The sequence below is a fragment of the Mustelus asterias genome, chromosome 1 (genome assembly GCF_964213995.1).
Source record: "Mustelus asterias chromosome 1, sMusAst1.hap1.1, whole genome shotgun sequence".
NCBI lineage: Eukaryota > Metazoa > Chordata > Chondrichthyes > Carcharhiniformes > Triakidae > Mustelus > Mustelus asterias.
In genome coordinates, this window is record NC_135801.1 from 95,749,549 (window position 1) to 95,777,369 (window position 27,821).

The window sequence follows — 27,821 nt, forward strand, 5'->3', positions numbered from 1 at the left end:
CTTCGTTCAAAGGTTGGTAGGGGCTGTATTTTATTGCTGACGTTACTGATATCACTGTAGACTATCTTGTGCACACCATCTCTTCCAGCAAAAGTGACATAACCAGACCTTATTGGTAGGGTACATTAGCCAAGACTCTGATAAGCCGTGTGCAATACCATCAGACTGAAATTTTTACTTGCGTTGCATTGTAAAGGCTGCAACATTATGGGGCCTGTAATAACTCAGGAGTCAGCTGTAAAGGAACAGTGCTCTATAGCCCAAAGAAAAAGTAAAGCCAAACCACAAGCCTGTGATGAACACAGACCGGTCCCAACCAGGACATTATAATAATGGGCCCACTCAGAGGCCTGCTTTATAAAGAGCTCGGGATATGAGTTCCGTCTGGTAATTATAATTCACCCGGGAACTCATATTCTATTAGTGCCACTGGGAGGTCAATCAGGGATTCCCCATTAAAGACCTGGGGCTTATCATCGACCCACCCTCTTGTTCTGAAATGGCGATAATTAATCAGCTCTTTAACCACTTCCGTAACGTGAAATATCGACTTTGGTGGAGATGTCTGCAGTGCAATCAATTTTGCTCTGTGAGATTAATGAATTTGTGAGGCACAAATAGGACCTGAAGAAACCAAGGTTTGACTGACAGTGGTACTAACAGAAACAAGTAAACTTTAATAAGTTTGGACTTTTCCTGAAATCATAGTCTTCTGATATTCACAGTTCAGTTTTTCCTATTAACCTTTAGTCTGCAGCAGAGATCTGAATGCAGAAGCTCAGATTAATCTAACACATTGCTGAATTTCACTGACGGAGCCAAGATTACAGTCTCTTACTTGACTCTATTTCAGGATTAGCATAGCAGTGAAATTTCTTATTTTTTTACATTTCTGATGTGGAAATCTTACTGGAATCTTCAATAATCAAATCATGTTTGTTGTTTCTACCATGTGTTTTCCAGTAAAGTTCGGATGATTTCTTATCTCTTGTTATCATGTTCCCACTCTAGGTTCCTCAACACCGTACAAATTTGCTGATTTTCCTCAAATATATTTAGAACATAGAACATAGAACATAGAACATTACAGCGCAGAACAGGCCCTTCGGCCCACGATGTTGCACCGACCAGTTAAAAAAAAACTGTGACCCTCCAACCTAAACCAATTTCTTTTCGTCCATGAACCTATCTACGGATCTCTTAAACGCCCCCAAACTAGGCGCATTTACTACTGATGCTGGCAGGGCATTCCAATCCCTCACCACCCTCTGGGTAAAGAACCTACCCCTGACATCGGTTCTATAACTACCCCCCCTCAATTTAAAGCCATGCCCCCTCGTGCTGGATTTCTCCATCAGAGGAAAAAGGCTATCACTATCCACCCTATCTAAACCTCTAATCATCTTATATGTTTCAATAAGATCCCCTTATATGTTTCAATAAGATCCCCTTTAAATGAGCTCACTTACAAATTCACGTATGTCAGATTCTTTGTAAATATCCTTATGCATATAATATAAAGAGCAGAGGGCATAAGGTAAACAGCCATATTAGCAGCACATTGATCGCAAGCCCATTCATCCCACCGCACACTTCCAAGGGGCAGAGTAACAGAATGTTCTGCCTCTGGGTATGTTTGCCTAACATTCTGAAATATATGGTTCATATTTGACTAACTGGGAGTTATTTGTGTCACAACATATTGGTTCTCTGCCAACACAACACGCTGAGTAAATATTCCTGGTTCTTTACTGAGTGTACTGATTCACTGCAGCAAAGTAGACCATCTTAAGGGAAAGAGAAAACAAAAATAAACAGGAACTGCCTGCACATAGCAGGTAATATGAATGGCACTGCTGACAACACTCTTCTACCTGAAGGAGAGCAACCAAAAAAAAAGGAAGAATAAAGGCCTTATTTATTCTTTCATGGGATGTTGACATCACTAGCAAGGCCAGCATTTGTTGCTCATCCTTCATTGCCCTTGAACGCAGTAGCCTGCTCGGCCATTTCTGAGGGCAGTTAAGAGTTAAAAACATTACCGTGGATCTGGAATTACAGGTAAGTCTGACTAGTTAAGGACGACAGATTTTCTTTCTTAAAGGGGATTAGTGAACCTGATAGGAGTTTTCAATGATAGATTCATGGTCACCATTACTGAAACTAGCTTTCAATGGCAGATTTTATTAATTCAATTTAATTTAAATTCCACCAGCTATTGTGGTGGGATTTGATGCCCACATCCCCAGCACATTAGCCTTTGCCTCTGGACTATGAGCCCAATTACATTACCACCATGCCCCCATTTCCCTCCTAAGGTAACAATACATCTAAAACAAGTGCTAATGAATAATATTTTAAGTTAAATTAATTTATTACAGAAAAGGGCTGGAATCTTACAGTTCAATCAGGGAATCCAAGCCACTGAAGACATCTCTCGGTAAGGATCTGATGCCGCTGTTAGCCAAAGAACTGAAAATGAAATAATTAACTTTAAGGCACCACCTCATTAGTTTAAATGTCTTCTGAGAAATTACTTGTTCTTATAGTTAGTTTATTTCTATAGAAATAAGAATTTTAAAAATTAGACTGTGTTTTGACAGATGACAATAATACAGAAACTTACAGGTGGATCAAACCTCGGAGCCCTCGAAAAGCATGTTTTGAAATAGACTCAATGTTGTTGCTTTCAATGAATCTGTGGAAATGAGGACAACTGGTTAGTTCAAATTGTTAGTCAATAATATGATGAAGGAATCGTAAAATGCAAAATGAAAAGAACTTACAAATATTCTAGATGTGGAAGCCCAGCAAAAGCATCATCGTCTATTGACGTAACTGAATTTGAATTCAGTAGTCTGAAAAAAAAATCAACCCTTTTGAGTATCTTGGAGTTTTCAATTTATATTACTAAAAATTAGCAAACAAGCTAGAATTATTAGTGTGAACTTGATACTTGACCTTAACAAATGCATGAGAACTTTCTTTCTTTGAAAGTTGGATAGTTTTGGGAGCAAAGCAGATTCAGGCCCAAGGTGTGAGGGGGAATGTGAGCGATTTTGTATGCAGGACAGGAGAACAGGAACAGAAGCAGAGGCAGCTGGATATAGTCTTCATCATGGTGATGAAGAAATCCACAAGCTCCATGTGGCTGGTGTGAGAGGTAAGAGTGGATTGGACAAGGGAGGTGCGGGGGGGGGGGGGGGGGGGGTTAATGAGAAGGTTGTTATTAAAGCAAAGGGTATCTTTAAATAGGCAAGAAGATCACCAATCGCCCACACTAAAACCCATACAGAAATTCATGAGAACTTCAACCTGGTGGATAATTTCAGAGTTATGGGCAGTTTCCATAGAACAACAAAGAACAATACAGCACAGGAACAGGCCCTTCGGCCCTCCAAGCCCGTGCCGCTCCCCCTAGTCCAAACTAGACTATTCTTTTGTATCCCTCCATTCCCACTCCGTTCATATGGCTGTCTAGATAAGTCTTAAATGTTCCCAGTGTGTCTGCCTCCACCACCTTGCCTGTCAGCGCATTTCAGGCCTCCACCACCCTCTGTGTAAAATATGTCCTTCTGATATCTGTGTTAAACCTCCCCCCCCTTCACCTTGAACCTATGACCCCTCGTGAACATCACCACCGACCTGGGGAAAAGCTTCCCACCGTTCACCCTATCTATGCCTTTCAATATTTTATACACCTCTAGTAAGTCTCCCCTCATCCTCCGTCTTTCCAGGGAGAACAACCCCAGTTTACCCAATCTCTCCTCATAACTAAGCCCCTCCATACCAGGCAACATCCTGGTAAACCTCCTCTGTACTCTCTCCAAAGCCTCCACGTCCTTCTGGTAGTGTGGCGACCAGAACTGGACGCAGTATTCCAAATGCGGCCGAACCAACGTTCTATACATCTGCAACATCAGACCCCAACTTTTATACTCTATGCCCCATCCTATAAAGGCAAGCATGCCATATGCCTTCTTCACCACCTTCTCCACCGGTGACGTGACCTTCAAGGATCTGTGGACTTGCACACCCAGGTCCCTCTGCGTATCTACACCCTTTATGGTTCTGCCATTTATCGTATAGCTCCTCCCTACATTATGTCTACCAAAATGCATCACTTCGCATTTATCAGGATTGAACTCCATCTGCCATTTCTTTGCCCAAATTTCCAGCCTATCTATATCCTTCTGTAGCTTCTGACAATGCTCCTCACTATCTGCAAGTCCTGCCAATTTTGTGTCGTCCGCAAACTTACTGATCACCCCAGTTACACCTTCTTCCAGATCGTTTATATAAATCACAAACAGCAGCGGTCCCAATACAGAGCCCTGCAGAACACCACTAGTCACAGGCCTCCAGCCAGAAAAAGACCCTTCCACTACCACCCTCTGTCTTCTGTGACCAAGGTAAGATGTCTCACAACACCAGGTTAAAGTCCAACAGGTTTATTTGGTAGCAAATACCATAAGCTTTCGGAGCTTGCTGCTCCTTCGTCAGATGGAGTGGTCTCTGTTCTCCAACAGTGCACAGACACAGAAATCAAGTTACAGAATACTAATTAGAATGCAAATCTCTACAGCCAGCCAGGTCTTAAAAGGTACAGATAATGTGGTTGGAGGGAACATTAAACACAGGTTAAAGAGATGTGTATTGTCTCCAGACAGAACAGCTGGTGAGATTATGCAAGACCAGGGGCGAGCTGTGGGGGTTACTGATAATGTGACATAAATCCAACATCCCGGTTTAGGCCGTCCTCATGTGTGCGGAACTTGGCTATCAGTTTCTGCTCAGCGACTCTGCGCTGTCGTGTGTCGTGAAGGCCGCCTTGGAGAACGCTTACCTGAAGATCCAAGGCTGAATGCCCGTGACTGCTGAAGTGCTCCCCCACACTGGCTTAGTCTGTGACCAAGCCAGTTCTCCACCCATCTAGCCACCTCCCCCTTTATCCCATGAGATCCAACCTTTTTCACCAGCCTACCATGAGGGACTTTGTCAAACGCTTTACTAAAGTCCATATAGACGACATCCACGGCCCTTCCCTCGTCAACCATTCTGGTCACTTCTTCAAAAAACTCCACCAGGTTAGTGAGGCATGACCTCCCTCTCACAAAACCATGCTGACTATCGTTAATGAGTTTATTCCTTTCTAAATGCGCATACAACCTATCTCTAAGAATCTTCTCCAACAACTTCCCCACCACGGACGTCAAGCTCCCCGGCCTATAATTATCCGGGTTATCCTTCCTACCCTTCTTAAATAACGGGACCACATTAGCTCTCCTCCAATCATCTGGGACCTCACCTGCGTCCAGTGACGAGACAAAGATTTGCGTCAGAGGCCCAGCGATTTCATCTCTCGTCTCCCTGAGCAGCCTTGGATAGATTCCATCAGGCCCTGGGGATTTGTCAGTCTTTATATTCTCTAACAAACCTAACACTTCCTCCCTTGTAATGGAGATTTTCTCCAACGGTTCAACACTCCCTTCCGAGACACTCCCAGTCAACACATCCCTCTCCTTTGTGAATACCGACGCAAAGTATTCATTTAGGATCTCCCCTACTTCTTTGGGCTCCAAGCATAATTCCCCACTTTTGTCCCTGAGAGGTCCGATTTTTTCCCTGACAACACTTTTGTTCCTAACGTATGAATAAAATGCCTTGGGATTCTCCTTAATCCTGTCTGCCAAGGACATTTCGTGACCCCTTTTTGCCCTTCTAATTCCCCGTTTGAGTTCTTTCCTACTTTCTTTGTACTCCTCCAGAGCTCCCTCCGTTTTTAGCTGCCTGGACCTAACATACGCCTCTCTTTTCTTTTTGACCAGTCCCTCAATTTCCCTGGTTATCCACGGTTCTCGAATCCTACCTTTCCTATCCTTCTTTTTTACAGGCACATGCCTGTCCTGTAACTTCAGAAAGTGTCATTAGAACTGTCGTAATTAAAATAATCAGACTGATCACCTTCCTTTAGAATAGAGTGAACACGAACAAATACTCAAGCAAAAGAAAAGTAGATTGGACATTGGAGAGATAATGCTGCATGGGACAGTAATTAATGCTTTTGAGAACGGTGGGAGGGCTGCCAACAGGACCGAGTCTAGTAGAAGTCTAGAGTGGGAGGTTTATAACATGTCCTAGGACTTGATGTGGGGTTGCATAAAAGAGCAGAATGAAGCGATGCAGAGAGTTTCTTTGCTCATACCATTAATTTTAATAATGGAAGAAAAAGATGATCCAAAGGGATCAGCTTTCTTTTAGAAGGGTGGAAGAGAAGATGGAAGAACATAGAACATAGAACATAGAACAGTACAGCACAGAACAGGCCCTTCGGCCCACGATGTTGTGCCGACCTTCATCTGAAACCAAGATCAAGCTATCCCACTCCCTACCATCCTGGTGTGCTCCATGTGCCTATCCAATAACCGCTTAAATGTTCCTAAAGTGTCTGACTCCACTATCACTGCAGGCAGTCCATTCCACACCCCAACCACTCTCTGCGTGAAGAACCTACCTCTGATATCCTTCCTATATCTCCCACCATGAACCCTATAGTTATGCCCCCTTGTAATAGCTCCATCCACCCGAGGAAATAGTCTTTGAACGTTCACTCGATCTATCCCCTTCATCATTTTATAAACCTCTATTAAGTCTCCCCTCAATCTCCTCCGCTCCAGAGAGAACAGCCCCAGCTCCCTCAACCTTTCCTCATAAGACCGACACTCCAAACCAGGCAGCATCCTGGTAAATCTCCTCTGCACTCTTTCCAGCGCTTCCACATCCTTCTTATAGTGAGGTGACCAGAACTGCACGCAATATTCCAAATGTGGTCTCACCAAGGTCCTGTACAGTTGCAGCATAACCCCACGGCTCTTAAACTCCAACCCCCTGTTAATAAAAGCTAACACACTATATGCCTTCTTCACAGCTCTATCCACTTGAGTGGCAACCTTTAGAGATCTGTGGATATGGACCCCAAGATCTCTCTGTTCCTCCACAGTCTTCAGAACCCTACCTTTGACCCTGTAATCCACATTTAAATTTGTCCTACCAAAATGAATCACTTCACATTTATCAGGGTTAAACTCCATTTGCCATTTTTTAGCCCAGCTTTGCATCCTATCTATGTCTCTTTGCAGCCTACAATAGCCCTCCACCTCATCCACTACTCCACCAATCTTGGTGTCATCAGCAAATTTACTGATCCACCCTTCAGCCCCCTCCTCTAAGTCATTAATAAAAATCACAAAGAGCAGAGGACCAAGCACCGATCCCTGCGGCACTCCGCTAGCAACCTGCCTCCAGTCCGAAAATTTTCCATCCACCACCACCCTCTGTCTTCGATCAGATAGCCAGTTACCTATCCAATCGGCCAACTTTCCCTCTATCCCACACCTCCTTACTTTCATCATAAGCCGACCATGGGGGACCTTATCAAACGCCTTACTAAAATCCATGTATATGACATCAACCGCCTACCTTCATCAACACACCTAGTTACCTCCTCAAAAAATTCTATCAAATTTGTGAGGCACGATTTGCCCTTCACAAATCCGTGCTGACTATCCCGGATTAATCCGCATCTTTCTAAATGGTCGTAAATCCCATCCCTAAGGACCTTTTCCATCAATTTACCAACCACCGAAGTCAGACTAACCGGTCTATAATTACCAGGGTCATTTCTATTCCCTTTCTTAAACAGAGGAACAACATTTGCCACTCTCCAGTCCTCTGGCACCATCCCCGTGGACAGTGAGGACCCAAAGATCAAAGCCAAAGGCTCTGCAATCTCATCCCTCGCCTCCCAAAGAATCCTAGGATACATTTCATCAGGCCCAGGGGACTTATCGACCTTCAGTTTATTCAAAACTGCCAATACATCCTCCCTCCGAACATCTATTTCCTCCAGCCTATTAGCCTGTAACACCTTCTCTTCCTGAAAAACATGGCCCCTCTCCTTGGTGAACACTGAAGAAAAGTATTCATTCATCACCTCGCCTATCTCTACTGATTCCATACACAAGTTCCCACCACTGTCCTTGACCGGCCCTAACCTCACCCTGGTCATTCTTTTATTCCTCACATAAGAGTAAAAAGCCTTGGGGTTTTCCTTGATCCGACCCGCCAAGGACTTCTCATGTCCCCTCCTAGCTCTCCTCAGCCCCTTTTTCAGCTCATTCCTTGCTAACTTGTAACCCTCAATCGAGCCATCTGAACCTTGTTTCCTCATCCCTACATAAGCTTCCCTCTTCCTTTTCACAAGACATTCCACCTCTTTTGTGAACCACGGTTCCCTCACTCGGCCATTTCCTCCCTGCCTGACAGGGACATACCTATCAAGGACACCCAGTATTTGTTCCTTGAAAAAGTTCCACTTTTCATCAGTGCCTTTCCCTGACAGTTTCTGTTCCCATCTTATGCCCCCTAATTCTTGCCTAATCGCATCATAATTACCTCTCCCCCAATTGTAAGCCTTGCCCTGCCGTCCGGCCCTATCCCTCTCCATTGCAATAACAAAAGACACCGAATTGTGGTCACTATCTCCAAAGTTCTCTCCCACAACCAAATCTAACACTTGGCCCGGTTCATTTCCCAGTACCAAATCCAATGTGGCCTCACCCCTTGTCGGCCTATCCACATATTGTGTCAGGAAACCCTCCTGCACACACTGCACAAAAAGTGCCCCATCCAAACTATTTGACCTACAAAGGTTCCAATCAATATTTGGAAAGTTAAAGTCCCCCATGACAACTACCCTGTGACCCCCACACGTATCCATAATCTGCTTAGCAATTTCTTCCTCCACATCTCTATTACTATTTGGGGGCCTATAGTAAACTCCTAACAACGTGACCGCTCCTTTCCTGTTTCTAACTGCAGCCCATATTACCTCAGTGTGCATATCCCCCTCAAAGTGCTTTTCCGCAGCCGTTAAACTATCCTTGATTAACAATGCTACTCCTCCACCTCTTTTACCAGCTTCCCTACACTTACTGAAACATCTATACCCCGGAACGTCCAACAACCATTCCTGTCCTTGTTCTACCCACGTCTCCGTAATGGCCACAACATCGTAGTCCCAAGTAGCAATCCACGCCCCAAGTTCATCCACCTTGTTCTGGATGCTCCTTGCATTGAAGTAGACACACTTCAACCCACCTTCCTGTCTACCGGTACCCACCCTTGACCTTGATACCTTCCCCAATACCTCACCACCCTCAACACTGACTTCCGGACTACAACTCCTTTTCCCACTCCCCTGACAAATTAGTTTAAATCCCCCTGAAGAGCCGTAGCAAATTTCCCTCCCAGGATATTGGTGCCCCTCTGGTTCAGGTGCACCCCGTCCTGTTTGTAGAGGTCCCACCTTCCCCAGAACGTGTTCCAATTATCCACGTATCTGAAACCCTCCCTCCTGCACCATCCCTGCAACCACATGTTTAACTGCACTCTCTCCCTGTTCCTCAACTCGCTATCACGTGGCACCGGTAGCGTACCAGAGATGACCACATGTTTTATCTTTGCTCTCAGCTTCCAGCCCAGCTCCCGAAATTCCTGTTTTAAATCCCCGTCCCTTCTCCTACCTATGTCGTTGGTACCAATGTGTACCACGACTTGTGACTGTTTCCCCTCCCCCTTAAGAATCCGGAAAACACGGTCCGAGACGTCACGGACCCTGGCATCCGGTAGGCAACAAACCATCCTCGAGTCTCTTTTGCTGCCACAGAACCTCCTATCTATCCCTCTAACTAACAAGTCCCCAATAACTATTGCCCTCCCGCTCTCCTCCTTACCCTCCTGAGCCACAGGGACGGACTCAGTGCCGGAGATCCTTTCACTGCGGCTCACCACTGGTATGTCGTCCCCCTCAACCGTATCCAAAGCGGAATACTTATTGCTAAGGGAAAAGACCACAGGGGATCCCTGCACCGACTGCTTCTTCCCAGCCCCTCTCACCGTCACCCATCTATTTTCATTCCGCGGAGTAACTGTATCCCTGAAGCTTCTGTCTATGGCCATCTCTGCATCCCTAATGATCCTAAGTTCCTCCAACTCCAGCAGTGGGAAGGAAATTTTCTAAAAATGCAGAGACATTTTTTAAAAATTCATTCGTGGGACATGGGTGTCGCTGGCTGGCCAGCATTTATTGCCCATCCCTAGTTGCCCTTGAGAAGGTGGTGGTGAGCTGCCTTCTTGAATCGCTGCAGTCCATGTTCTGTGGGTTGATCCACAATGCTGGTAAGGAGGGAATTCCAGGATTTTGACCCAGCGACTGTGAAGGAACGGCGATATATTTCCAAATCAGGATGGTGAGTGGCTTGAAGGGGAACTTATCTGCTGCCCTTATCCTTCTAGATGGAAGTGGTTGTGGGTTTGGAAGGTGCTGTCTAAGGATCTTTGGTGAATTGCTGCAGTGTATCTTGTAGACAGTAGACACTGCTGCGACTGAGCGTCGGTGGTGGATGGAGTGGATGTTTGTGGATGTGGTGTCAATCAAGCGGGCTGCTTTGTCCCAGATGGTGACAAACTTCTTGAGTGTTGTTGGAGCTGCACCCATCCAGGCAAGTGGAGAGTATTCCATCACACTCCTGACTTATGCCTTGTAGATGGTGGATAGGCTTCAGGGAGTCAGGAGGTGAGTTACTTGCCGCAGTATTTCTAGCTTCTGACCTGCTCTTGTAGCCACATTTAGCATGGAATGAGTGGGAAAGTTGAAGAAGGCCAAGAGTTGGCAATTCCCTCAAGAACAATTATGTGTTTAGCAAATTTTTAAAAAAGCTATAAAAAGAATCAGCACCTAGTGTTAACTGTTTAATATTGGTGTAAAACACATATGCTGGAGTTTTACCACCTCACATGCCCAAGGCTCTTAGAATCCCGCCTGCGGCCAGTGGAAAATGCCGTTCTCCGAGCCTCGGGGCAGGCAAGGCAGTAAAATTCCAGCAATAGGGTGTAATTTTCAGGCCTCTGTGCTCCTGGCATGAATCGCACTAATCTGGGTAAATTGCGTGAGGGTCCAAAGACAGGATTTGTGCCTGGCACCAAATAGTTTGCTATCTTCTCAGTCCCTTCCTGCCGGCACAAATTAAATCGCACCCAGAAAAGGTGCGAGGCTGATTAGCATGAGATTGACTTGATTTCAATCTTTGGCATGCGATCATTCCCCCTCCCAGAATGTTTCCACCTTCCCAACAGGAAGTCACATGGGCACAAATCACTGCCGGTCCCTTGAAGTGTGGTCCAGGCACCATGGATTACGAGAGTGAGCGAAGAGGCAAGTGCTGCTTAGCACTAACCTCCAGGGTACAAAGGGTAAGTCAGCCGTTACCACGGTGCAAGATGGGGGCCTTCAAGAGTGCAGATGTTTGAGGGGGGCGGGGGGGGGGGGGGGGGCGGCGTGGGGCTGGAGGTCTGCAGGTCGGGGCCCACTGCTGGGTTGGGGCTCGTGTGGCGAGTATTCTCACTGGCTGCTGAGGGGCCCGTGAGGGACTGCCTATGGTGACAATTGCATAGCCCACTAATGTTGCTGGCTATTGCTTGAAAGGCTCTGTGGTTTATTTTTGACATTCCATCCTAGACGCCACTGACAGTTACAAACACCAGGTCTGGCAGCTGTTGCCTCAGTCAAGAAATTTGTCAGCACAGCTCTTCACACTGGGTAAACTCTGAAGTGCTTCCTACAATGAGCACAGTAAGGTCTGATCACATAGAAGTTAGGAGGGTTCTTTCTTCTGTCTGAACTGCATGCCATTCCTGAAGGCTAATTTGCACCAGACATCCAGGTGACTACACCCCGAAATCATACTGAAAGCATTGCTCAATGAGAGCCTTCTCACAATCATCCTGATTGTCTACATGAGCAACACGGAGCTCAGCCCAAACAGCCAAATGCTGGTACCATATAGCCAGGGGTGCCAGGATTCTGTATCTGGGTGGGAGTGACTTCCTTTACTGAAACCTGCCAGCACAAGGGGCTGGTTGTATGTCACTGAGAGAGAGAAGCTGAGGATGAGGGAGGGGGTTTAACATCTGACTCCCCATCGGGCTACAAGTCACAGCTCATGCACTGACTGTCCAGGTGCATTGAGTATGATAGCTGGACAGCTACACCTTCATCCTGGGTCACTTCCAGGGTCTCCGAGGACCACCCCATGCTGTCAGAGTGGCTCATGAGGAACAAGAGATCCCCGCTGAGGTCTTGGCTGATGACGTCAGTGCAGAGGCCTGGGATTGGAATGGAGACCTGCTGCAATGAAGCTCACACTGCCACCCGATCTGTTATTGAACGGTGCATTGGCATGGCAAGTAGTTCCACTCGCTGCCTGGACTCAGCGACTAGCCATGCCTTGGACTGCCCCCCATGGCTACAAATACCTGCCCCAGATTTTCCACTGTGGTCACCAACTTGCAGTGTTGGCCTAGGTGTCACGCAATGCCGGCACCATCACCTGTGCCTGAAGGCAGTGGGACTCCTTCAAGTGGCCTTGCAGTTGCTGGAATGTTGCTGACACACCTTCTGCTCTGCATTTCCAGCAACTTTGAGAGAAATCTTTCCAACAGCTCATCATCTGGCTGGGGACCAGCTGTTTCCCCCTGGGATCCAGCAGAGCTCCCTCCTCCTGTCCAATCCCTTGGATGTTCCCGCTTCCACCTGATGTGCATCAGCAGCTGTGGAGTGCTCACCAGATAGTGACCCTGAAGCCTGTTTGCTAATTCGAGGTGTGTGTCTCTGCGCTGGTGGATGGTGTGGCTGATGCCTGTGACCCTGGTCGGTGCTTTCCTCAGAGTTTTCCACCAAGGTGCTAGTGAGGGTCGCAGGGGGGTGCCAATTCCAAATGGCACTAACTGTCACAGCCACCGCATCCCAGGCCATACTTGCTTCCCTGTTTTGGGTCGTCTATCCACTTGGGGGTACAGGATGGCCCGCCCCTTCTCCACTGCATCCAGGAGCCTAACAAGATCTGCCTCCATGAAGTGTGGAGCTGCTCTCCGCACCGCCATCCTCCTGGCGTGACTGGCAGTGAGTGCACAGGAAGCGTTTAAATGCAGCTCCCCATTGTTAACAGTGCATAGCTGTGAGCCGGTTCGGGTGAATCACACACCTGGGGAATTTCACGTGGGGGTTCTTTCAGTGCACTAAGTGTGGGACAATTGCAATCTGATTCGTGCCGGTAATCACATTGGTTTTCTTGCCCGAAATCCTTTGGAAAAATTCCGCCCATAATCATTTCTGAGTGGGATATTTCACAGGAATGCACTTCTTAAAAACTGAAACGTCGAGCAAAGTTCAAAAAATAATCCCACAGTCTTATTCTCAACATGTGTTTCTGGAAACAAAGTAATGAAGTGAGAGTAAAATGTAGTCCATTACTTCCAGAATAATAATGTATAGAGGTCATTTTATATCGTTTAATGGAGCACTGACCCCTTTCAAGCTGAATCTGTTCACAGTAATATTCTAGTAAATAAGGCGGTTTATTGTCAAGAATGGATTTACGGAAATTACAAGAAGAGATAAAGCTACTCATGATTTGTCATCAGTCAAGAGACTTGCCCCAAACTGTCCTTTGATCCCAGTGTGAGTGCTCAGAATTGCCCATTGAGAATCTCTACCTCTGACTGTTTTGCAGCACTTGGAGCCAGCAGCAGACAAAATGATTTGATAGATTTGATTTTGCTTGATTAGAATCTGAAAAGTTCTAGAGATATATATTTTGGGCAACAGGGAGTTGAGTCAGATGTTTTAAGAAAAGGCAATTGAGCTGCAAGATGCCAGAATTAACATAATCACTCTTATCTTCTTTATCTGGAACCTGGAGTGGAAAATAAAACAGAGACTGGAAAGAAAGAAGTGAATTGTTGAGTTACAACTGGAAATGATAGTTGAGCAGAGCATGGTTAGAGTTGAAAATGGAGAGAAACAGATACGGCATTTACTGGCAGCGACAGGGCTCTCACCACCAGTTGGAGGGTTGTCACTTCCTTTCAGGAAGCCCCACAGAATTAATTGCCAATCAAGGATTTAACTCGGTAAGATTGGGCCTTCCCCACAATCAAGTACCCCAGGGGAGAAATCTGCCTGCTGAGTGTTGCTGAGCAATCACAGCAGGGTTAGCAACCAGGGCAGAGGGGTGGCCCTGCCATCAGAATGGGTCCCCCACCTTTTCCCATGTCAGGTCCTTCACTGAGAGTCCTGGAACAAGGGACCTCACCCCCGGAAGCCCAAAAGCAATCCCAACAGGGTTTCAGACTTCCTGCTTGGCGAGTCTCCCAAAATGAGGCCCTTAAGTAGGTACTAATTGCTTCAATTAGTTCTCCATGGGCCTTCCCATTCTGGACTTAACTGGAGCAGAGATTGGAAGGAGGTGGGTCCTTCCCTTATTCTCCTGCCCAATTAATGACTTCCCTGCTACCAAATTCGTCACGGGTGAGGGCATTTAATTCCACCCAGTGTTTGAGGAGAAGTTAAAGTATCCCAAAAATTTAAACTAAAACAAGAAGAGGAAATAGTATCTTTGTGAGTGGGGCATGGGATGACACAGAGGTTGTAATATGCTATGAATCTTCAGGTATAACTTATAATGTTATCAGCGAGAACAAAAGCATAAACTGTGGTGGCTGTGGCAACATGAAAAGGTTCTGAAAGATTCCAGATGGGATGGTGTTGAAATCTTTTGGCAGCTTTGGTGTGTCCTCCATTCAGGGAGTGTCAGACCATGGAACATATCACATCAAGCTGCACTCAAAGCTCTGTTGTTGGAGGCACCTTGTTTCTCTACTTGGCATCTCAGAAGGACATTGAATGAATATCCTAACCAGATGTCCACAGCATAAGCTTCTTCCATCTCATGAAAGTAGCTGTATTATTGTATTTTCTGGACATAGTTGCGGAGTCATCTATAAATGCAGTTATGCTGGGAATTGAACCCACTGATGAAGGCAGTTTGCCAAAGCACTATCCATTAGTTCAAGTAGCTAACAACCAAAAGGGTGAGCCGTAACGCTGTGTTTGTCCATGATACCCAGGCACAGAAGTTGATTTCTCGACATCTTCAGTTTAGAAGGAAGAAGGTTAAAGAAAATTAAATGGAGAGATACTAAACGAATTATTATATTTCATTTTCTTAGTGTTCTTTTCCTTGCGTATGAGCATGTATAGATATAACTGTAATAAGTACAGCACTTTTACTGCATTGGATGTTTTAATTAATTAACATCAAAGAGGTAAGGGAAAACATTTAACATTTGTATGGGATTACTCAATGTTAAATCAGATACTGAGTGAGATAACTATCCTTCAGGGCTATGAAATTATGCCAGGAATTATTAGTATATGAATGTTTAAGATAATCACATGAAATTATTATCTGCTATTTTAACATTTTTAATCCATTAATGTTAAAGAAGATGAATGTTGCCATTTAATTAGCAGGAAATTCATATGAAATTCATATGAACGTATTAAGTATCCTTATGTTAATATTGGACAATATTATCTTAATGCTCTTGTATCTATGACTGCAGATCTTTCACAGGAAGGAATGGATATGTGCAGTAATTGTATAAACTTATTGTTATGGTGCAGAAGGAAACCATTTGGCCCATTGTAACTGCACTAGCTCTCCCAATGAGCATTCTGACTTAAAGCCATTCCCCTGCCTTTACCCTGCACATTGTTTTGATTCAAGGAATCATCTAATCTCCTTTTACATTATTTGATTGAACCTGCCTCCATCACACTTCCAGGCAGTGCATTTCAGACCAGAACCATTCACTGTGTAAAATAAATCTCACATCACATTTATTTCTTTTGCAACTCCCTTTAAATCTGTGCCCTCTCATTCTTGATCCTTTTAGGAGTGGGGACAGTTTCGCCCTATCTGTCCATCCCCCTCGTGATTTTGAACATCTCTATCAAATCTCCTCTTGGACTTCTTCTCTCTAAGGAGAACAATCCCGACTTCTCCAATCTATCCTCATAACTGAAGCGTCTCATCCCTGGAATCATTCTTGTAAACCTCTTCACCACTTTCTCAAATGTGTTCACATCCTCCCTATAGTGTGGCACCCAGAACTGTATGCAACACTCCAGCTGAGATCTAACCAATGTCTATTATAGGTTCAGCATAACCTCCTTGTTCTGTACTTTATGCAAAAATTAATAAAGCCCAGGATACTGTATACTTTATTAAATACTCTCTCCACCTATCCTGCCACCTTTGATGATCTATGCAAATACACACCCAGGTTCCTCTGCTCCTGCGCCCCTTTAAGAATTTTGCCCCTTATTTTCTAATTTTCTCTCCATGTTCTTCCTACCAAAATGCATCACCTCATACTTCATTAACAAAATATTAATTATTCACCAATGGTTCTCAAGCCCCCTTCCCATTTTGTCATATTGATTTAGAGATTTAGTATACAAACCAAACCTAAAGATAATTATCATGAGTTGAAAATATGGCCAAGTTTGGAAACATTTAAACATTTTTTGCGCAATTACATTTTCTCTGTGGCAATATTTTACAATTCACAAGTATTTATAAATTCAGTTATTATGAGAGTTGCTTGTCTTGCTGATTTCTTCATTTCAATAATTTGTACATTATTTATAAAATACATGCTCATTTTGCCCAATTTGATTTACTGCTTTCAATAGAGAATAAAGTTTGAATTAAAAATTCACAGCACTCCAGTCGGATATTCAATGCAGATCATCAACATACTAGACTTTGCCAACAGTACATTGCAATTAGTGAGAGAATGCAAAGCTTTTCAGTCAATTATCCTTGAGAAAGATTGAGTCACTGGCATGCATACATCAAAGCTTCTACTGGGGACCCCTCTCTAAGTTTTTACTCGTATTGATTGCATTAATGATCTATAGTCATAAACTTGCTCCAGTGTGTGTTTTGATGTCCCAAATTACTTGTATAAACTGCATGGGAATAAAGTGCCATTTGTTGAGGTGGCAATAAACATTTACTGTACATCTACGAACAAAATGTGTTTACTTTCAAATTACAGCTTGTGTTGCTGATTTGAATGGTTAGATGATTCATTGCATATCATTCAATAAAATCATTGTTGCTACAATATCCATCAGTAAGTAGTGATGAAAACTAGTTTCCCCATGTAACAGTTCTTCCTCTTTAGTACTTTGGTATAAGGACTATGTCTTTTAGACTCCTAAGACTTGACTCTCTGCAAATAAATATAATCTATTCAAAATAATAAGTATCACTTTTTTTCCCAAAGTATCAGTCACAGTAATAAAATAAAAGCTGAACAGGAAATAAGACCTTGTTACTAAACAAAATAAATCTTACGATCAAAGTGTTGGTTTTGATGTGGAATATTTAACAATGAAGAGCTATAAAGCAAACTGCAAAAACAATGAAAAAAAATAACTATTTGATGTTTAAGAAAGTTTAACTGTCAAATGATGCCCACTTAGATTATATTGTCACTTCTGAAAGTTGAAACTATAAAATTTCTATGCAACAAACTTACCTGGATGGGTGTAGCTCCAATAATACTCAAGAAGTTTGACACTGTCTAGGACAATGCAGACAACTGGATTGGCACCTTAAATATCCACTCCCTCTACCACCTGGCATGTCAGGAACAGCACCAAGCATACCTAAAAATGAGGTGTTAATCCGGTGAAGCTACAGAAAAAAAGGACAACTTGCGTGCCAAACAGCATAAACAACAAGTAATCGACAGAGCTCAGCGATCCCACAACCAATGGATCAGATCTAAGCTCTGCAGTCCTGGCACATCCAGCCGTGAATGGTGGTGGTTAATAAAACAACTCACTGGAGGAGGCGGCTCCACAAATATCCCCATCCTAGGCCTAGCACATCATTGCAAAAATAAGGCTGAAGCATTTGCAATAATCTTCGGCCAGAATGCCAAGTGGATGATCCATCTCGGTCTCCTCTGGAGGTCCCTGGCATCACAGATGTCAGTTTGCAGCCAATTCGATTCACTCCACGTGATATCAAGAAATGGCTGAAGGCACTGAATGTTACAAAGGCTATGGACACTGACAATATTCTGGCAGTAGTACTGAAGACTTGTGGTTCAGAACTTGCCCCTAGCCAAGCTGTTCCAGTATAGCTACAACACTGGCATCTACCTTGTAACGTTCAAAATTATGTAGGTATGTACTATACACAAGAAACAGGACAATATCAATCCAGCCAATTACCACCCCATCAGTCTATTCTTGATCATTAGTAAAGTGATGGAAAGTGTCATCAATAGTGCAGCACGTGGGGCGGCACGGTAGCACAGTGGTTAGCACTGCTGCTTCACAGCTCCAGGGACCTGGGTTCGATTCCCAGCTCGGGTCACTGTCTGTGTGGAGTTTGCACATTCTCCTCATGTCTGCGTGGGTTTCCTCCGGGTGCTCCGGTTTCCTCCCACAGTCCAAAGATGTGCGGGTTAGGTTGATTGGCCATGCTAAAAAAATTGCCCCTTAGTGTCCTGAGATGCGTAGGTTAGAGGGATTAGCGGGGTAAATATGTAGGGATAAGGGGGTAGGGCCTGGGTGGGAATGTGGTCGGTGCAGACTCGATGGGCCAAATGGCCTCTTTCTGCACTGTAGGGTTTCTATGATTCTATGATTCTATAGTGCTATCAAGCAGGATTTACTCAGCAATAATGTGCTCAAGGATTCTCAATTTGGGTTCCATCAGGGTCACTCATCTCCTGACCTCATTACAGCCTTGGTTCAAACATGGACTAAAGAGCTGAATGCCAGAGATGAGGTTGATATCAAGGAGCATTTGACCGAGTATAGCATCAAGGAGCCCTCGCAAAACTGTAATCAATGGTAATTAGGAAGAAAACCGAATTAGGAAGAAAACCCTCCACTGGTTGGAGTCATGACTGGCACAAAGGAAGCTATTTGTGGTGATTGGAGGTCAATCATCTCAGCTCCAGGACATTACTGCAAGAGTTCCCCCGGGTTGTGTCTTAGCACCAACCATCTTCAACTGCTTCATCAATGACCTTCCTTCCATCATAAGGTCAGAAGTGGGGATGTTAACTGATGATTGCACAACATTCAGCACCATTTGCGACTCCTCAGATACTGAAGCAGTCCTTGTCCAAATGCAGCAAGATGTGGACAATATCCAGGTTTGGGCTGACAAATGGCAGGAAACAAGTGCCAGACAATGATCATCACCAACAAAGAAGGATCTAACCATCACCCCTTGACATTCAATGTCATTACCATCGCTGAATCCCCCATTACCAACATCTTGGGAGTTATCATTAACCAGAAACTGAACCATATAAATACTTTGGCTATCAGAGCGAGTCAAAGATTAGGAATCCTGCAGTGAGTAACTCACCTCTTAACTCACCAAAGTCTGTTCACCATCTACAAGGCACAGTCAGGAATGTAATGGATTATCTCCACTTGCCTGGATATGTGAAGCTCCAACAACACTCAAGAAGCTTGACACCATTCAGGACAAAGCAACCCACTTGATTGTTATCCCTTCCACAAACATTCAATCTCTCCATCACCATGTGTACTATCTACAAGATGCACTGCAGGAAAGTTATCTCCGATTGCAACAGGATCTTGATCAATTGGGCCAGTGGGCTGACAAATGGCAGATGGAGTTTAATTTAGACAAATGCGAGGTGATGCATTTTTGTAGATTGAACCAGGGCAGGACTTACTTAGTTAATGGTAGGGCGTTGGGGAGAGTTACAGAACAAAGAGATCTAGGGGTACATGTTCATAGCTCCTTGAAAGTGGAGTCACAGGTGGATTGAGTGGTGAAGAAGGCATTCGGCATGCTTGGTTTCATCGGTCAGAACATTGAATACAGGAGTTGGGACGTCTTGTTAAAGTTATACAAAACATTGGTACGGCCACACTTGGAATACTGTGTACAGTTCTGATCACCTATTACAGAAAAAATATTATTAAACTAGAAAGAGTGCAGAAAAGATTTACTAGGATGCTACCGGGACGTGATGGCTTGAGTTATAAGGAGAGGCTGGATAGACTGGGACTTTTTTCTCTGGAGCGTAGGAGGCTGAGGGGTGATCTTATAGAGGTCTATAAAATAATGAGGGGCAGAGATCAGCTGGATAGTCAATATCTTTTCCCAAAGGTAGGGGAGTCTAAAACTAGAGGGCATAGGCTTAAGGTGAGAGGGAGAGATACAAAAGTGTCCAGAGGGGCAATTTTTTCACACAGAGGATGGTGAGTGTCTGGAACAAGCTGCCAGAGGTAGTAGTAGAGACGGATACAATTTTGTCTTTTAAAAAACATTTAGACAGTTACATGGGTACAGAGGGATATGGGCCAAATGGGGGCAATTGGGATTAGCTTAGGGGTTTAAAAAAAATGGCAGCATGGACACGTTGGGCCGAAAGGCCTGTTTCCATGCTGTAAACATCGATGACTCTATAACTCACCAAGGTACCTTCGGCAGCACCTTCCAAACCCTTGATCACTGCCATCTAAAAGGACAAGAGCAGCAAATACCTGGGAACACCACAACCTGGGAGTGGGGTCCCTCCAAGTCACTCATCATCCTGACTTGGCTATATATCGCTGTTCCTTCATTGTCACTGGATCAAAATGCTGGAAATCCCTCCCTAACAGCACTGTGGGTGTGTCTACACCTCAGGGACTGCAGCAGTTCAAGGAGGCAGCTCACCACCACCTCCTGAAGGGCAACTAGGGATGGACAATAAATGCTGGTCCAGCCATCTCTTAAATGAATTTTTAAAAAGCACCGTGGTAGCAGTGTGTACTATTGCAAGATGCATGGCACTGACTCTTCAAGGCTCCTTCAACAACACCTTCCAAACCAGCAACCTCTACCAACATGAACAACAAAGAAATACTGACACCTGCAAGTTCCTCTAGAAGCCATACACCATCCTGACTTGGAACTATGTTGTCATTCCTTCATTATTGCTGAGTCATAATCCTGGAACTTCCTCCCTAACAGCACAGTAGGTGTACATACCCCACATGGATTGCAGAAGTTCAAAAGGCACCTTCTCAAGGGTAGTTAGAGATGGACAATAAATGCTGACCTAGCCAGTGACAACCACGCCCCGTGAAAGAGTTTTTAAAAATTAAAATTCGAATTCCCTTACCCAATCTTTATCAAAGAATACTCTGGGTAGAACAGAGGCACAATCTTTTCATTACTCAGATCAAGTTTTAAATCCAACTTGACGGATGGAATGAATGTTGTAATAATCGAGAGCAACTTGATGAGACTTCAGAACAAAAAGGGTTTATTGCCAACACAATGATTAACTATATATACAAATAGGGTCAGTCAGAATAACTATGCGACTGTACACTACTCCTCCCTGGCTCCAACTGGCGATCCTTACCAACCTGGGATACACGCCCTTGCACTTGATTGGCTAAGCTTCCAACCTCAACACTCCATAGGGTCAGCCCGACCACGTGGCCCTCAGGAAATGTCCCCTTAATGGAGCCACTCCACTACACTCCTTCCCCCCTGACTCCTGAAGTCACCTAAGGAGAAAGCAAAAAAAAAATCATTAACATAATCAGCAATTTGCAGAAAAATATTAGGGAAAACCCCATGACAACTTGTCATTAAGTTTAGTCAGTCTGGCAACTTCTGAACTCTTGTAGATTGCCTCAACTCCAAGCTAGGTTCGTCTGGATATGAAAAATCAGGTCAGGCTGAGGCGAATGGCAAACTTATAAACTCAGGTTAGCCATGGCGCGCGTCAGCTCCGGCCTCCTAGATTGCCTGGATCCACTACAGTTCACCTATCACCACAACAGGTCCACAGCAGATGCCATCTCCCTGGCCGTGCACTCAACCCTGGAACACCTGGATAACAAGGACACTTATGTCAGATTCCTGTTTATTGACTACAGCTCAGCCTTCAACACCATTATCCCAACAAAACTCATCTCCAAACTCCGTGGCCGAAAGCTTGCCTCCTCCCTCTGCAACTGGATCCTACACTTCCTAACCCACAGACCGCAATCACTAAGGATATGGAAGGATGTCATGTTGCAACTTTATAAAACTTTGGTTAGGCCGCACTTAGAGTATTGCATTCAATTCTGGTCGCCACATTACAGGCAGGATGTGGAGGCTTTGGAGAGATGCAGAAGAGGTTTACCAGGATGTTGCCTGGATTAGAGGGTATGAACTATAAGGAGAGGCCGGACAAACTAGGGTTGTTTTCTCTGAAGCACCAGAAGCTGAGGGGAGATCTGATAGAAGTCTTTAAAATTATGAGAGGCATAAATAGAGTTGAAAGTCAGAACCTTTTCCAGAGTTGAAATGTCTAATACTAGGGGGCATACACTTAAGGTGAGAGGGAGAACGTTCAAAGGAGATGTGAAGGGCAAGTTTTTTACACAGAGTGGAAGGTATCTGGAACGCAAGGAATAGAGAAATATGGACCAAGAGCAGGCAAAAGGGATTGATTTAATTTGGCATCATGTTTGGCATAACATCATAGGCTGACAGGTCTATTCCTGTGCTGTTCTATGTAATGACACCTACTCCACGATTATCCTCAACATCGGTGTCCCGCAAGGCTGTGACCTCAGCCTCTTACCATACTCTTAATGCACATACGATTATGTGGCCAAATTCCGCTCCAACTCCATTTTCAAGTTTGCTGATGACACCACCGCAGTGAGTCAGATCTCAAACAATATTGTGACAGAATACAGGAAAGAGATAGAGAATCTGATGAAATCTCTCCCTCAATGTCAGTAAAACGAAGGAGATAGTCATCGATTTCAGGAAGTGTAGTGGAGGGCATGCCCCTGTTTGCATCAACAGTGATGAAGTGGGAATGGTCGAAAGTTTCAAGTTCATAGAATCATGGAATCATTCAGCACAGAAGAGCCCTTCGGCCCATCAAGTCCACACCCACACATTAGAAGCACCTGAAATCCCATCTAATCCCGTCTGCCAGCACTTGGCCCATAGCCCTGAATGTTATGATGTGCCAAGTGATCATCCAGATACTTTTGAAAAGATGTGAGGCAACCCATCTCTACCACCCTCCCAGGCAGTGCATTCTAGACTGTCGCCACCCTCTGCATAAAAAGGTTTTTCCTCACATCCTCCCTCAACCTCCTGCCCCTCATCTTGAACCTATGTCCTCTTGTGACTGACCCTTCAACTAAGGGGAACAGCTGCTCCTTATCCACTCTGCCCATGTCTCTCATAATCTTATACACCTCAATCAGGTTGCCCCCTCAGTCTTTTCTGCTCCAATGAAAACAACCTAAGCCTATCCAACCTCTCTTCATAACTTAAATGTTCCATCCCAGGCAGCATCCTGGTGAATTACCTCTGCACTCCCTCCAGTGCAATCACATCCTTCTGATCATGTGCAACCAGAACTGCACACAGTAATCTAGCTTCACTAAAGTTTTATGATTCCAACATGACTTCTCTGCTTTTGAAATCTATGCCTCGACTGATAAAGGCAAGTGTCCTATATGCCTTTTTCATCATCCTACCAACATGCCCTTTCACTTTCAGAGATCTGTGGACAAACATGCCAAGGTATCTTTGTTCCACAGAACTTCCTTGTGTCCTACCATTCATTGAGTACTTTCCTATCAAATTACTCCTTCCAAAGTGTATCACATCACACTTTTCAGGGTTAAATTCCATCTGCCACTTATCTGCCCATTTGACCATTCCGTCTATATCTTCTTGAAGCCCAAGACACTCCGCCTCACTGTTAACCACACGGCCAATCTTTGTGTCATCTGCAAACTCACTAATCCTACCCCCCACATAGTCATCAGTCATTTATATAAATGCGAATAATAGGGGGCCTAACACAGATCCCTGTGGTACGCCACTGGACAATGGTTTCCAGTCACTAAAGCAGCCTTCTATCATCATCCTCTGTCTCCTATAACTGAGTAAGAAGTCTCACAACACCAGGTTAAAGTCCAACAGGTTTATTTGGTAGCAAATACCATAAGCTTTCGGAGCAATGCTCCTTCGTCAGATGGAGTGGTCTCTGTTCTCAAACAGGGCACAGACACAGAAATCAAATTACAGAATACTGATTAGAATGCAAATCTCTACAGCCAGCCAGGTCTTAAATGCACAGACAATGTGGGTGGAGGGAGCATTCAACACAGGTTAAAGAGATGTGTATTGTCTCCAGACAGTACAGCTTGTGAAATTGTGCAAGTCCAGGAGTCAAGCTGTGGGGGTTACTGATAATGTGACATAAATCCAACATCCCGGTTTAGACCGTCCTCATGTGTGCGGAACTTGGCTATCAGTTTCTGCTCAGTGACTCTGCGCTGTCGTGTGTCGTGAAGGCCGCCTTGGAGAACGCTTACCTGAAGATCCAAGGCTGAATGCCCGTGACTGCTGAAGTGCTCCCCCACAGGAAGAGAACAGTCTTGCCTGGTGATTGTCGAGCGGTGTTCATTCATCCGTTGTCGTAGCGTCTGCATGGTTTCCCCAATGTACCATGCCTCGGGACATCCTTTCATCCTATAACTGAGCCAGTTTTGAATCCACTTTATCAAATTACCCTGTATCCCATGCGAATTTACCTTCTTTCTAAGTCTCCTACATGGGACCTTGTCAAAGACTTTGCTGAAATCCATATAAAAACATCAACCCTTGTCTGCACACTTGGTCATCTCCTCAAAAGTTTCTCGGTGTTCGGATCACCAACAACCTGCTCCATGCCAACCCTCTGCTTAACAAAGGGTGCAAATCTTTAAAAGCTAAACAGGTAAATTCATAGGGAGGGACAGGACTGGCAGCTTAATGTTCCAGGGTACAGATACTACAGGAAAGATAGAACAGGAGGTAAGAGAGGAGGGGGAGTTGCACTTTTGATTAGGGAAAGCATCACGGCCGTACTGAGAGGGGATATATCCGAGGGTTCGGCCACTGAGTCTATATGGGTAGAACTGAGAAACAAGAAGGGGGAAATCACTATGATAGGGTTGTACTATAGGCCCCCAAATAGTCAGTGGGAAATTGACGAGCAAATATGTAAGGAGATTACAGATAGCTCCAAGATAAATAGGGTAGTAATAGTCGGAGATTTTAATTTTCCCAACATTGACTGGGACAGCCATAGTATTAGAGGGTTGGATGGAGAGAAATTTGTTGAGTGTATTCAGGAGGAATTTCTCATTCAGTATGTGGATGGCCCGACTAGAGACTGGGCAAAACTTGAGCTCCTCTTGGGAAATAGGGAAGGGCAGGTGACAGAAGTGTTAGTGAGGGATCACTTTGGGACCAGTGACCATAATTCTATTAGTTTTAAGATAGCTATGGAGAATGATAGGTCTGTCCCAAAAGTTAATATTCTAAATTGGAGCAAGGCCAATTTTGATGGTATCAGGCAGGAACTTTCAAAAATTAATTGGGGGAGTCTGTGGGAAGGCAAAGGGACGTCTGGTAAGTAGCACGCTTTCAAAAGTGTGTTAACCAGGGTTCAGGGTAAACACGTTCCTCTTAGAGTGAAGGACAAGGCTGGCAGAAATCGGGAACCCTGGATGACTCGGGACATTGAGGCCCTGGTCAAAAAGAAGAAAGCGACACATGACATGCATAGGCAGCGGGGATCAAGTGAATCCCTTGAAGAGTATAGGGGGTGTAGGAGTAGAGTTAAGAGAGAAATCAGGAGGGCAAAAAGGGGACACAAAATTGCTTTGGCAGCTAAGGTAAAGGAGAACCAAAGAGCTTCTACAAATACATAAAGGGCTAAAGAGTAACAAGGGAGAGAGTAGGGCCTCTTAAGGATCAACAAGGACATCTATGTGCGGATCCACAAGAGATGGGTGAGATCCTAAATGAATATTTCTCATCAGTATTTACTGTTGAGAAAAGCATGGATGTTGGGGAACTTAGGGAAAAAAATAGTGCTTTCTTGAGGAGTGTACATATTACAGAGAAGGAGGTCCTGGAAGTCTTAAAGTGCATCAAGGTAGATAAATCCCCTGGACCTGATGAAGTATATCCCAGGGCGTTGTGGGAGGCTAGGGAGGAAATTGCGGGTCCCCTAGCCGAGATATTTGAATCATTGATAGTCACGGGTGAGGTGCCTGAAAATTGGACAGCGGCAAATGTTGTGCCTTTGTTTAAAAAGGGCTGCAGGGAAAAGCCTGGGAACTACAGGCCAGTGAGCCTCACATCTGTGGTGGGTAAATTGTTGGAAGGTATTTTGAGAGACAGGATCTACAGGCATTTAGAGATGCAAGGACTGATTAGGGACAGTCAGCATGGCTTTGTGAGTGGAAAATCATGTCTCACAAATTTAATTGAGTTTTTTGAAGGGGTAACCAAGAAGGTAGATGAGGGCAGTGCAGTTGATGTTGTCTACATGGGCTTTAGCAAGGCCTTTGACAAGGTACTGCATGGTAGGTTGTTGCATAAAGATAAATCTCACGGGGATCCAGGGTGAGGTATCTAAATGGATACAAAAGTGGCTCTTGACAGAAGCCAGAGGGTGGTTGTAGAGAATTGTTTTCCAAACTGGAGGCCTGTGACCAGCGGTGTGCCTCAGGGATCAGTGCTGGGCCCACTGTTATTTGTCATTTATATTAATGATTTGGATGAGAATATAGGGGGCAAGGTTAGTTAGTTTGCAGATGACACCAAGATTGGTGGCATAGTGGACAGTGAAGAAAGCTATCTCCAATTGCAACGGGATCTTGATCAATTGGGCCAGTGGACTGACGAATGGCAGATGGAGTTTAATTTAGACAAATGCGAGGTGATGCATTTTGGTAGATTGAACCAGGGCAGGACTTACTCAGTTAATGGTAGGGTGTTGGGGAGAGTTACAGAACAAAGAGATCGAGGGGTACATGTTCATAGCTCCTGTAAGAAAAGGGATAAACACCGTAAGAAGTTTAACAACACCAGGTTAAAGTCCAACAGGTTTATTTGGTAGCAAAAGCCACACAAGCTTTGGGAGCTCCAAGCCCCTTCTTCAGGTGAGTGGGAATTCTGTTCACAAACAGGGCATATAAAGACACAAACTCAATTTACATGAATAATGGTTGGAATGCGAATACTTACAACTAATCGAGTCTTTAAGAAACAAAACAACGTTTCATAAAGACTTGATTAGTTGTAAGTATTCGCATTCCAACCATTATTCATGTAAATTGAGTTTGTGTCTTTATATGCCCTGTTTGTGAACAGAATTCCCACTCACCTGAAGAAGGGGCTTGGAGCTCCCAAAGCTTGTGTGGCTTTTGCTACCAAATAAACCTGTTGGACTTTAACCTGGTGTTGTTAAACTTCTTACTGTGTTTACCCCAGTCCAACGCCAGCATCTCCACATCAGAAAAGGGATAACCAGACGTGGATAACAAAAGAAATAAAGGAGAGTATTAAAATAAAAACAGATGCGTACAGAGTGGCCAAAAATAGTGGAGAATTAGTGGATTGGGAAAGCTTTAAAAAACACCAAAGAACGACTAAGAAAGCGATTAAGAAAGGAAAGATAGATTATGAAATTAAACTAGCTCAAAATATAAAAAATGATAGTAAAAGTTTTTACAAATATATAGAAAGGAATAGAGTGGCTAGAGTGAATGTTGGACCCTTGAAGGACGAGAGGGGAGATTTAATAGTGGAAAACGAGGAAATGGCTGAGACTTTAAATAAGTTCTTTGTGTCGGTCTTCACGGTGGAAGACACAAATAGTTTACCGAATATTAGAGATCGAGAGTTGGTGGGAGGTGAGGTCCTTAATACAATTACTGTTACTAAAGAGGTAGTGCTTGGTAGACTAATGGGACTGAAGGTAGA

At 44.4% G+C, this 27,821-nt stretch overlaps 1 protein-coding gene across 1 annotated transcript in view; it reads right to left on the reverse strand.

The window, feature by feature from the left end:
• Positions 1-27,821, reverse strand: part of lgi2a (leucine-rich repeat LGI family, member 2a) — a 57,537-nt gene that overhangs the window by 17,959 nt on the left and 11,757 nt on the right. The window contains exons 3-5 of the mRNA XM_078225006.1: positions 2,787-2,858; positions 2,627-2,698; positions 2,401-2,472 (exon numbers count right to left, since the gene is read on the reverse strand). Coding sequence (XP_078081132.1) covers positions 2,401-2,472; positions 2,627-2,698; positions 2,787-2,858 — 216 coding nt within the window. The remainder of the gene's footprint in view (positions 1-2,400; positions 2,473-2,626; positions 2,699-2,786; positions 2,859-27,821) is intronic.